We start from the raw sequence: 12,724 nt of genomic DNA on the forward strand, positions 1-12,724 counted from the left end.
AGAGCAAAAAAACAATTTGGCAGTGTGATTTCAGTGTGTAGCAAACCTTTCCTCTGTGCCAGTCACTATCAGTCCTCGCAGGTCAATTGCTTAAATAAATACACATTTCAGATCGATGAGTTAAATATTCAATGTGAACTTTTCATTACATGTGTCCCTGCGGTCGGATTAAAATCCAATTAAAGGACAGAGGCCGCAGGGATGTTTAAAGGTACAGGTTACTGGAGACCTCAAATGACCTTGTTCATCCCTATTGAATGATTTAAACAATATGTTGATTCCTCAATGCCTCATTAAAACGTGACGCATGTAATCTGGCTCAAACAATAGCACCGCAATAATAAAAAATTAGCACCGATAATAACAATCAAATGAAACCGAGAAGAACCGTTACTTGGCTAAACTTGTCTCACCAATATTTTGAACTTCGACTACTATACCAAACTCATGAACCGGAAGTTGCCGTTCCGTTTTTGTATGCATTTCTGAGTGAAATTGAGTTATCTCAAGAGACCGGAAGTAAAGCAAACATTGGATTCGGATGTGCCTAGTTGAACCTTGAAATGGTTTGTAGAGCTTTCGGACGCAGCCTGAATTTCTAATGAGAAAAATAGTTGCTTTGTCTTTCTCTGCTATTTTATTTGATGTATAAAAACAGACGTAGAATTTTAAAATGGAACCCAAGCCGTCTAACATTCGCGATTTATGATGGATAGTCATTACAGTATCAGTTTTTAACTAAGGAATATGAGGGCACACCATTTTTGAAAAGAGAATGACGCACATAGATAAACCATTTACAATAAATGCTGCAATATTACATGAAAAAATAGACATTGTCTTTTTTTATTTCACTGGGACTTTAAATGTGTTAAAACCACAGGACCTATTAAGTATATTTAATCAAATGAATATACAAACAAATCGTTTATTTAAAACTATTCTTATACATTAAAGCAAATTAACATTGACATAAATTAAATAGAATATAAATAGTTATATTATTAGACACTTGTCAAAAACAACTGGAAGTTAACTGGGGTCAGGCGTCCCCGCGCCCGATGAAACAGTCTATAGGTCTATACATTTTTAGTCATAGGAAATAATGGTGGTGCAATCTTGCTTGGTTTGCTTTTTTATAACAAAGAACTTTCACACACTGACATTTCCTCAGATGCGAAGAATGAAAGATAGCTTTCTTCATCTTGCATCCATGGCTTGATATATAGTTTTTAAGACAGACATGACATGCATTTCTAAGTGTTATAGTTCTTGACTTTAAAATATATTTCTAAATGCTGAAGATGACATGAATTAAGATATATTAAGCTGTACAAGTATTGATCATTGTTAGTTTATGTTATCGACTGCATGAACAAAATGTTAATAAATCCAAGCTTACTGAAAATTGTTACCCATTTTATTTAAGTAGACAAATCGAGATCTCAGTTTTTCTCTGATGTTAATATTGTAAGTCCACTATTGCCCTCTGCTGTAGTATGTTGGGTATGATTTCCAGAATACTTTGGGTACTTGGAGTCATATCCAGTGATGTTTTCACTTCGTACAATACATATTTACACCTTTATTGTAACTAAAACAATCCTCAAAAGACAAGGAATTTAGTAAATCAAAGAGAAGTACACAACATACTCAGAATGTGTTTTATTCAATAAATTGTAAAACATGAGCAGTCCACCCAAGTCTGCCAAGACGAAATAAAATCTCAGTTTATAAATATGTACAATTTTGTTCATAGTTAAGAACACTGCAATACCAGCACATCGATATAACAAGACTATAACAAACACATATTTCAACAAAACAGAACTATTGTTCAATCAGAGGAATACATTCTGTAAATAATAAAGCAAGGCCACCAAATGCTAAGCTTTTGTTAGGAAACCGTTGTTCAAATGTTACCATTAATAAAACTTACCGATAGTGACAAAAACAATCTTCACCACAAATACATACAGATGGGACAAAACTACACTTAAACTACAAGAATTCAACATTATACATTTATATCAGAAAAAGTGCCTTTGAAACACATTTTAAGAATTTAACTAGAAGGTAACCAACTTCATGTCAAATCTGTAATGGTAATGTCAGCCATACAGATCGACAGCCGGGTAAATCTTAATTTTCAGTAACACAGTGATTATATTGCACCAGATAAACCTTCTGCATGGAAAGTTGAAGTAAACCACAGAAGCAGACTTTAGTGTTTGTTAACCAAAGGTTCCGCGTGCAGCCGAAGAAGCCGCCGTGGCTGCGGCGCTCTGGAAGGTTTGGTTAGTAACCACCCCTTGAGAAAACTCCTGCTGGGCTTTCTGGAAGCTCGCACCCGTCCGTCTGTACATAGAGTGAACCTGAAGAGACAATTTACAGTTTCATCATGTCTATGTACAATATGAGTGAGAGACAAAATATCAACAGAAGAGTAATAAACAGATAAACAACGAATAACTAAATTGTGGTGATTGCAAAACATGTATCATAAATCACAATGTCATTGGTTCTTATGTGTTTCATGACTAGTGTCATTCGCTTGTTTTGCAAGAAACAACGATTATATTAGAGGTCATGATGTTGAGTCAATTATAATAGAAATCTGGTGACCTATACCATAAGACTTAGATATATACTGTATATATACTATATATATATATATATATATATATATATATATATATATATATATATAGAGAGAGAGAGAGAGAGAGAGAGAGCGAGAGAGAGAGCGAGAGAGAGAGATTTACATTAAAAATAATCTTACCATTTTCAGTAAGATGACTGAAAGCACAGCATTAGCAGTGAAGAATGACGCCACTACCATCATGAACACTGACACAGCGATGTCAGTACTGACCACAGCGATGGCTGTGATCCAGCCACTGAGACACAGACGATTGTTGTTAAACACTTTCAATTATGCAATACAATAAACAAACATGTAACCTAAAAGATTTCACGCTTGTTCACACGTGAGCAGTAGTACATTTCGTTCTTTATCAAGAGCCAGCAAAGTTAAATCAGGGGAAGAGACAGAAAAAAGTAAATGGCGAAGGCAAGGATGCTTCACCATGAGGGGTCTGTAAAAAAATATAGGATCCACCATCAGATCACAAAGAAGGATCCGTCAAAGACAAGTTGAAAAAAAAGGGTAGAGAATCAGAAGAGTCGGAGAACAAGCCTAAAACGCTGACAGAAGCATCAGATGATGGAGCATCTCACCTGTTTCCCCAGCTGGGGATCCCAACACTCTGAATGATGTAAACTATCACTTGGAATGAGAATATGAAGAAGAAAAAGAAGAAACTGAAGGAGCTGTCAGATCTGCAATGAAAACACAAAGATTAGATGTGTCATAAGCGACATTACAGGAGCAGTTCACCTTCAAAAACGTGTTCAGGTCATATTGTACCATCACAAAAACTTTAATTCATTTTCTTCATGCGAAATACATTTTAGATATAGTGAAATGACTCCAGACTCACCTGAAGGCCTTGTAAACGGGTCGGTACCAGCAGAGGAAACCGCCAGGAGTGAACAGAATAAACCAGAGGATTGACAGTCCAAAGTCCACTCCGTTTTGAGGATATACAGTGAAATAAGCCAGACAGGCCAGCAGGTTGAGAAACAGCGTCACGCTGTGGTCTGGGGAAAAAAGAAGCGTACCTTTCTGCATGTGACAACTAGGTTTGAAACACTGCATCATTCCCAGCACGCCGAACATCACTTACACATCCAGAGGTAGTACATCATCTTGCAAACCCTCTGAAATTCCGCAGGGATCTCTTCAGTGAAGTCCTGATAGAAGCATGGTTTTATCAGGAAGAACCTTGGCAGTGGAGGCCAGTTGTTTTGTTTACCTGTGAGCAAACCGTTTTCTTTATGTCAAGAGTGTGAATGACGTCAGAAATTCATACAGAATCAGATAAGCAGCGACGGCTCACCTTGTGAAGTATCTCGACCTCGATCTCGAAGCTCTTGCTCTTTGCGCTCCAGCTCCGCGGCCTTCTTTTCCAGCTCCGCTTGCTGACGGAGAAGTTCGGCTTGTCCTGCAGCCGCACTGACCTGATGCAGAAGTCACACACATGCTGGTTTCATACATGTGTGATATATAATTCAGCATTCATGTTATTCAGCGGGGTAGTGACCTTTGGACTGGACTCTGCTGTTGTCTGCAGGACGGCTGGTTGGGTGGTTGAGATGGGAATTGTGCGGCCGTCCTTAAATGAGAGTGAGGAAATGTTCAATGCGGAGAAATCTTAAATGTGTTCCTATGTTAAAGGAAAAAATGGGTAACGCACCGCAATGACATTCTATTTGTTTACAGTAGTTAATACCATGTACATTATCTATGTACAGTATTTGACAATTTTCATGATTGCAAAGTCAAAGCCACAGCCGTGTGATTTCACGATTTCCAGATCCTACTGCCCCCACCCGTCTCTCTCTACAGCCCAAAACTAAATCAATCGAATATATTTGACAAATTAAACAAAACGTCTGCGAGCGCTATTCATTTCAATATTTACTAATACATGTATTCACATGTTATTATATTTTTAGAAACAGCACAGTGAACTGCAGTATAACTTGCAATATAAATGTATGTCTATGAGGGCCGTGCAATGAATCGTAATGGTCAAGTTTGGCCTTCATCCATTACACAAAGAAAAATGATCGAGGTAAAACGATTATTATGAAATTATAATAATTATAATTGTTGTCATAATTGAGGAGCTCTGATTTCTAATAACTAACTTTAATACGTACTGTAAAAATATATCAATTTGTATAAATTCATGTAGTAAAGTGTTAGCAAAAGGGATGGGAATTTCCTTTTATTGAATCTTAGTATTTATAATCGATCAATTTCATTCTGAATTGCAGACCTACATGCTCAATAACTGAAATAACCTATAGTATGAATCTTGTTTATAACCTTAAATCTTTTTATTATTATTATTATGGGAATAAAAGAAACGCTTACCAGTGAAGTGGCAGTGAAGGGGTTAAACTCTCCCATTCCATCGGCTGCAGTGTGGGTCACTTGAGTTACTGATGGATCCTGTGGGACACATTCAACATATGAACATGTCTAGATAGTGTTCTTTAAACTCTTTAAATGTGAAATTTCATGCATATAATAAAAAAGCCACTTTGAAAACAAAAACAAACCAGCACTACGTGCTAACGTGTAATTTACTGTATAAACATATAGTTGTCATTTAGTACAACAGTAAACTGTGTTTTGTAAATGTTATATAAAGACACGAGGCGGTGGATTGGATGTATATATCGAATACGTGTAAATTAACATTATGGGCTTCCGACACCTGTCGCGTGGACTGACCCCATCGCTACCGAGCGTTATAAAACGTCAAAGTTCTTTCAGAATTATAAACAGACCGCGTGTAGTTTAAAACCGCGCATAAATATCACGTTTTACTCTTAAAAAGGATTTAAAACGACGCTGTTTTTGTTTTAAGAAAATAACACTTCCTGGATCGTCACGGCAACGTGATTGGCTTAGCCTCAGAAGTTGCAATTTGATTGGCCGAACCCCCCGTCAATCAAACCTCACCGTTACAAAAGGAGACGGCAAACCAACGAACTAACCAAACGGGTTTACAGCGCACCAAACTTTTAACAGCACTCGGTATATAAGTGACAATCAGCTCTTTACCTGAAAAGGATTGACATCCACTGGCTCGGCAAAGGGGTTGTTGTCAAATCCGGACATTGTGCCTGTCTGTAGGTACAGGTGTGCTGGTGTTCGCTGTACCTGACGAGTGAGCGCGCACGCCCCACTGCGCATGCGTGATAGATTCCGTCCTTACGTCACGGCGCTCACATTACGCCCCACGAAACCGATACAGCTCGAGTTCTGATACCAGCAGTACCCTAGTAAGGGCAGCATCTCTCTAGTTCCCTATCTACTGATGCGACGATCATAATTGACCACGTTGATATGAAAAACGTGTAGGGAACTCGTACCATGTAATCAAATTTGGAGGTAAATCACACAGTGACGTGTCATTCATTCATTCCTGGGGTTGTCATCATCCGAGCCAAAGTGTTGTCTGTATTTTATTAGTGACAATAATCCGTCACATTTTGAAAGCATAGGCGTGACAGGTTTGACTTCTCTCAGACAATGACAACTCCCAAAGCGAGCAGAGCAGGTCAAACGGGTCGGCCTACTTCACCCTTTACATCCCATCACAACACAAAACTCAATCATGGGTGGCATGAGGAAACATGAATACAATCACAGTAACTCAAAACTCATTTCTTATTTGTTCAAAATGTAATTTATTTTACAACCACTGACATTTTTGTCTTCCATAAGAAACATTTGTTCAACACACGGCTCCAAGTGAAAGACGCCATGTGACCAGTGTCGGCAATGAATGAGATCTACAACAACACAATATAAATCCATATTATTAGAGGTCGAGTTCGTTTGTCTATACACTCCGTAACACCAGACAAACCTTGAGAATCACAATTTAACAGATGGATGACATCATTAGCAGAAATAGTTTGCGGATACACATTCACTGCTTTTCTTCATTTCACCTCCAGGTTTCTGATATTGTAAATGACATTAACAAATAGTGATGGAGAGAGAGGACGTATTCTGACCTCCAGATTGCTCCGAGGTCAACATTACGAGTAATAAACGACAAGTCCGTGTCTTTAAAATCAAATCAACACTTACGTGGATTATCGCGGTCACTGAAAACATTTAAATAATTTGAAAAAAAGATATTTATATAAACGGAAGAAATCGTTTGATAATACATTACGTATTTCAATTATTTCTGCACGAGGGGAAACAATGCGGCGCATGATCGATCCTCAGATGTCATTTAAAATAACAATAGGTTATCATTTGTTTACTGCGGTTTTGTATATTAACACTGCTTTCATAGAACGCGACTGACGCGGAAAAACATTTGGAGGAAACGTTTTTGCGTCTGAACGAATCCAAACGATTTACGGATGGCTATGGGGATTTGAAAGACCTCGACCTTTGCTTGGTCCCCTTAATGGCATCATTTCCCTCCAAGCACAACGCAACAAGCAGCACAAATCTGACACAACATATCAAGTTTTCGCGCACACAAACATTCACACAAACAATCTTTAGCTCGCAAACGCATTCATTGCCGATACAAGATATATGAACTCAACATCCCAGCTGTCACTGGTAGACTGGGCCTTTCTACACTTTACATCACATAATATATTTATATAGCTCTATATATTCCAAGTAAATAAAATTTATTAAATAGGCTTAAGGGCAAATACATTGCGGAGGATGCTCCTTGCAATAGTTCTACATTGTAAACGTTGAAGCAGCCCATGGTATAGCTTGAATTCGTGAAGTTCATCAATGGCTTCGTCTCCCGCTCTTGGACCTTGGCAGTCACAGAGCTACCGATGAAAGCCCGCAGGAGAATCTTCCGCGGAGTGGAGTCGTTCAGCGTTCCCTTTACCCTGCCTTCCTCGTCTCGGACCCACAACACACCCTTTCAGATCTCCAGCTCTGTCCTCAAGCCTTTCTCTCAACATGGCATTTAAGGACTACAATGCAGCTAACGTGAGCTAGCCGTGAGGAAAGGGCTCTTCTCCGCGTTTGGACGAGTAACCTCGTGACCTTCATACCATAAACTCGTTGCTGCCATAAACCACCATCTGCGGAGGAGGCATGTCCTGGTCCCTCTTCGGCCCGTGCGGTTTCGGTGGGGAGCTCTTGGCACCCTGAAGCCGCAGTTTGCCTTTTTCGGGGTTAAATCTGCCTCGGCTGGTGAACTGCGGCTTCTCCTCTCTGTCCGGCTCGGGTTGGTCCATGCTGTCGGGTGGGCTGGACAGAACCGATCTGGACGGAGGTGATTTGGACCGGAAACGAAACCTGCGGGGTCGGGTTTGTACGGGCAGGTTGGCGTAGGAGGACGACACGGAGGACACGGTCGAACTGGAGTCTACGGAATCCAGGGATTCGGCCTGCTTCCGCAGAACCCGTCTGCTCTTCCCGTCAGACTTCTTGGGCCTGGAGGCGGCCGGCGCTGGGCCTCGCTCTGCTTGGAGAGGAAGAGGGTATCATGTAAGGGGTGTGCCGGAAATACACTTGAGCGCATGCACGTGAACACGGATACTCACCGGAGAAATCCGATCCGGCTCCTTCGGAGTCCAGGTTGATATTCTCAGAACTGTCTGCTGTGCCTATCGACGCCTCAGACTCCAGCGTCTCATCATCCGACGCCCGAGGCTCGAGAGCCAGCATCTCAAAAGTTAACTCTTCCCTTTTGGGGTGAAGATCAAACATGTGTCAGATCTTTGAATCGTTTAATTTAAGAAATATTGTGTGAAGATGTCGTTGCGTCAAGCAACCGAAAAGAGACTCTTACTTCTCTTTTTGTAGATTTTCGATCTGTTCGGTCAGAACTTTCTCCTCCTGCTGCATGGCCACCTGCTGTTGCTCGGACACATCTGGGTCTCTGGCGACTTCGTCATCTACGCTTTCTACCGGCACGTCTGGGGCGGTCGGAGAGCGAGGACTCACCGGAGGTGATGGTGTGGGATATCTCACTCGGTGTCCCTGCCCTTTACCCTGTCAAACAAAACACAACAATTATGGAAATATTATTGATATACAGTGTTATTCTAAACTCCTCCAGACTGTTCTACAGCTAGTATGGATAAAGGGTCCAAATTTAACTAATATTCATTTAGAAAGTTGGCCGGTAACAATTTTTAACTAGCTATTTTAGTAAAGAGGATAAAGGGATAGACAACAGGAATCGGTATGTATCCACCGTCATGTTATTCAAAATCTGTTCATGAGTCTTTCTTCTGTGAAACACAAAAGAAGATATTATGAGAAATGTCAATGGAGGTCAATGGGGTCCAATGCAAGATTATTTTTAGTTGACCAAAATTACAACTTTGAAAACGTTACTGTTCATTGAAATTATTGGAAAAACTTAAACTAAACAAAAAACTGAAATGTTGCCTCATAAAAAAACAGAAATAAGTTGATATTATAATAAACAAAAGCTGAAATTAAACGTAAAAATGAAATGACCTTTGAAAGCAACATAAAAAATAAACAAATAAATAATAGAATGACAAAAGCATAAAACAAAGCTGTTAAAAATGTAACTAAAATGAACATAAAAATCAATAAACAGTAAATTCAAACTATTAGAAAATAAACCAAACAAAACTAAGACAACTCTGGTCCAATGTTGTTTGGGTACCACCAATCTTCAAAATACATCAGAATTTCGTCTTTTGTGTTCCACAGAAGACTGAAAATCATACAGGTTTGGAATAACATGAGAGTGAATAAATTATGAACGAATTTTAATTTCCCTTTAAAAACATCCCAGGACCAGTAATCCTGATGCATTCAATTTTCACTTGAATGAGTGTTGTTTTGGACCCTGAACGGACAACAAACTATCATGACCTTTCTTAATGAATTACACCGCTCAATACCAACAAGAAAAACAAGTCGCATTTAGACACAAAGGTGAACAAAACAGAGACGTTTGTCATGCAAGTCATGCAATATAATATTTTGATAATGAGGTGATTGGGTCTGAATGAATCCCTAGTGAACTAGTCTTGAGTTTCTCTCTCATGTGATCATGAGAACGGATGGACCTCACAGTGCTGGATGAGACAGAGATGAGTTTACACGCTGTAAATACATACCGCTGCAGCACTGCGGGTTACGCTCATGAATCTAACAGCAATTATTACAGGCCTCTGGATTCAAGAGGAAAGCAAAGGTAGAAGGGATTTGGGGAGGAGAGAATGGGGTTAGTAGGACGTTTTACCCAAGTAGGACATGTTCCTGGATTCTATCGGTTTTGAGTTATTTTCCAGCTATCATTTCCATCAGAAATTATTGCGTTAGGATTAAGAATGTGTGATAAACAAAATATTTGATTTGAAAAACATCCCTTAAAGCAGCGCGACAAAAACATACGCAAATGTACATCATACTGATTCTAGTGCACTGATGAATTCGGACATTTTAGATTTCTTTATAGCAAATACCTTAAATAAATTCATTTCAGTTTTTACTCAGCTTTCATAATGATTGTGCATTCTAGTTCAGGGGTTCCCAAAGTGGGGGTCGCAACATGATTTCCAGAAATAATGTTTTGTATTATTAGAAATCGCATACATATGTAATCAGTAAGTGTAACAAAATAAACTAATATTTGTTTAGTTACAAATAAAACAAGGCAAATAAAATGCCATCAGCCAGAGGAATTTCCTCCCCCTCGATCGTGACCACTGAGGTGATTACGTCCTATTAACCACATTAGCAACCATTAGGTTATTTACAGCACCGCGTTAAACAGTCCCGCGGATCATTTTTCAGGCTTTAAGTTTAAGATATTCGTATTTGTCGATACGAAACGTCGATTAATATCGATCAAAGACAATGCAGGGAGGCCAGCGGAGGAGGGCGGAGAAGCGGCGCAGTCAGAGGACTCATCGTACGAACAGAGGCGCATCCATCAACGCTCGAATCAGTTTGATGAAATTCAAGCATCTGTAGTAATAGTTCATATTTTATGTAAGGACATGTGTGAATAACTATAAAATAATATTATGTAAGACCGTGCACTTTTGTGTTGTCATTATACGCGTTTGGTTGTTATGGGTGCATTTGCGCTTTTTGCACGCAAGGTTTGTATCGAGGATTGTGGGGGTCTCGAGTCACTGGCACTGTTATTTTGGGGGTCGCGGGCTGAAAAGTTTGGGAACCCCTGTTCTAGTTGTACATTTATCTGATCAAGTTTGCTTTTCATTTGAATTTATTTAACAACTGGTTGATACTTATGTTACTTTTGGACTAACAAAGACGCTGATCAACAAACAACACTGAAAAAAGGATATTTCATACACAGTGTTTTTGTTTAGTTTTCAAGTACAAATGTCTCTGTACGTACTATAAATCAAGATTCAATTCAATTACATTTTATTTATTAGCGCTTTTCACGGTGTGCATTGTTCCAAAGCAGCTTTACAGGAGAAAATAAGAAAAACCGAAAAACACAAAAAAGGTAAAACACAGTACATGGTGTTTATAGAAAAAGCAAGATTATTCTAGTAAATAATATCTAATAACAGCAGTCTCCCGGTGGTTTGTTTAGGATATTTTGCTTTAAGTAAATGCTTTGCTGAAAAGATGTGTCTTTAATCTAGATTTACATCAGGAGAGTGTGTCTGACCCTGGAATAGTGTAGGGAAGGTTATTCCAGAGTTAAGGTGTTACGTATGAGAAAGCTCGACCCCCTTTGGTGGATTTAGTTATTCTAGGTATTATCAAAAGATTTCAGAGAGCGTGATGGGTTGTAATGTGATGGAGGCCATGTTATGTAGGTCGGGGCTAAATCCTTTAAGGCTTTATAAGTGACAGAATAATCATTTTTTGGGTGAACTATCCCTTAATGTAATTTTGTTTCTCAAGTAAATATAACTTGATTCAAGAATTTTTTGACATTTGTACTGGAAAACAAGACAAAAATACAAAATAAGAAAGTCCTACTTCACAAAATCCCTCTAAGCTTTGAAATCTGGCGTATTGACAGGAGATGTCCTAAGACATTCTATAATGTCTCGTACCATAGACCTGCGGATGAAAGTTAGCCGGCTCTTGGCTTTGTTCTCAGCAAACTCCAGAGTGTTGATGTCCTTCAATCTGGCCTTGTACTTATTCATCTGCTCACAAATGATCAGCTCCACACACCTGTGACAAACACAACGATTATTGACATCTATTTGTATCATTTTGGCCTTTTGTATTTGAGAGGATAGCACTCGAGTATGTCGGGCATCGGCTGAGACATCACAAAAGCTCTTTATAGCAAAATAAAATCTCTGATGCATTTAGATTATTTGCCACACTTCTACTGTAGCACCGTAAAAAAAAAAAATTGTTCATTACGCTGTGGTTTTCCCGATGTCCTGAACGCTCTCCAGAGGATCAGTGGTGTCAGGACAGCGCAGGATGCAGGGAGCGAACACGATGGCCAGCGCGTTCGCAGACATGCGATTGGTCTCCTCCTGCAGAGCAATCCTGTAGACGCCACATACAACATCACATGACATCATTTATTAGGCCTTTTACAATTCTAAAGACACAATGTAACAGTTCACGATTGCAGTTGTTTTAGTTAAAGAGACTCGTACCTGACCAAATGGAATATGAGGCGCTCAAGTGTGTTCAGATGGGTTCTACCGAGCTGGTCGATTATAGAATAAACCCCTCGAGTCACTTCTTTCTTATCTTGGAGACCTGCAGAAACATCACAGCTAATATATAAATAACATGTCGTAATAACGTTTGTTAAAGTAGTTTTACTTAAAACGTAAGAATGTGGTGAACACATGAATGCAGTTTAAAATGTTGAATGAAGTACTTTTACTGTTTTTCCATCTATGAATGACCTTGATTTATCTTAAAGGAACACTTCACTCAAAAATGAACATTCTGTCATTTCTCTAGTTCAGGGGTGCCCACGCTTTTTGGCTTGTGAGCTTCTTATAAAATGACCAAGTTAAAATGATCTATCTACCTAAATGCAAAAACACATATTTATTTATTTTTTCTAAATGCAAAACGCATATTTATTTATGAATATATTGAGAAATCTTTATATGCACAATACGCGTT

General features: G+C 39.1%; 2 protein-coding genes across 7 annotated transcripts in view; both read right to left on the reverse strand.

Annotated features, from left to right (window-relative positions):
* Positions 1 to 1,560: 1,560 nt before the first annotated feature.
* Positions 1,561 to 6,174, reverse strand: scamp2l (secretory carrier membrane protein 2, like). Of its 2 annotated transcripts, none has more exons than XM_079468084.1 (9): positions 5,702 to 6,174; positions 5,006 to 5,083; positions 4,167 to 4,238; positions 3,963 to 4,083; positions 3,750 to 3,878; positions 3,504 to 3,663; positions 3,241 to 3,342; positions 2,783 to 2,900; positions 1,561 to 2,375 (listed from the first exon to the last, which is right to left on the reverse strand). In XM_079468084.1, the coding sequence occupies exons 1-9, from the start codon at positions 5,831 to 5,833 to the stop codon at positions 2,235 to 2,237; spliced, it is 1,053 nt and encodes a 350-aa protein (XP_079324210.1). In that variant the 5' UTR covers positions 5,834 to 6,174; the 3' UTR covers positions 1,561 to 2,234. The 2 variants fall into 2 exon arrangements, with proteins under 2 accessions (XP_079324210.1, XP_079324211.1); XM_079468085.1 differs by lacking the exon at positions 5,702 to 6,174 and adding an exon at positions 5,352 to 5,516 and having other exon boundaries at positions 1,652 to 2,375.
* A 145-nt stretch (positions 6,175 to 6,319) lies between these two features.
* The window catches only part of myo9aa (myosin IXAa), an 88,706-nt gene continuing 82,301 nt past the window's right edge, over positions 6,320 to 12,724 (reverse strand). For all 5 annotated transcript variants that reach the window (XM_079459350.1, XM_079459349.1, XM_079459351.1 and 2 more), the window contains 6 exons: positions 12,241 to 12,346; positions 11,996 to 12,127; positions 11,674 to 11,797; positions 8,433 to 8,635; positions 8,185 to 8,327; positions 6,320 to 8,102 (listed from right to left, as the gene is read on the reverse strand). In XM_079459350.1, the coding sequence (XP_079315476.1) occupies positions 7,684 to 8,102; positions 8,185 to 8,327; positions 8,433 to 8,635; positions 11,674 to 11,797; positions 11,996 to 12,127; positions 12,241 to 12,346 (1,127 nt within the window). In that variant the 3' untranslated portion in view covers positions 6,320 to 7,683. The remainder of the gene's footprint in view (positions 8,103 to 8,184; positions 8,328 to 8,432; positions 8,636 to 11,673; positions 11,798 to 11,995; positions 12,128 to 12,240; positions 12,347 to 12,724) is intronic.

Source organism: Barbatula barbatula (genome assembly GCF_947034865.1).
Source record: "Barbatula barbatula genome assembly, chromosome: 1".
In the NCBI taxonomy this organism is placed as follows: Eukaryota; Metazoa; Chordata; class Actinopteri; order Cypriniformes; family Nemacheilidae; genus Barbatula; species Barbatula barbatula.

Coding starts and splice junctions, on each gene's coding strand:
- scamp2l (XM_079468084.1), bottom strand. CDS start 5,833: ATGCGCAGTGGGGCGTGCGCGCTCACTCGTCAGGTACAGCGAACACCA. Junction 3,879..3,962: donor AGGTCGAGATACTTCACAAG/GTGAGCCGTCGC, acceptor GTTTGCTCACAG/GTAAACAAAACAACTGGCCT. Junction 3,664..3,749: donor GATGTACTACCTCTGGATGT/GTAAGTGATGTT, acceptor TTTTTTCCCCAG/ACCACAGCGTGACGCTGTTT.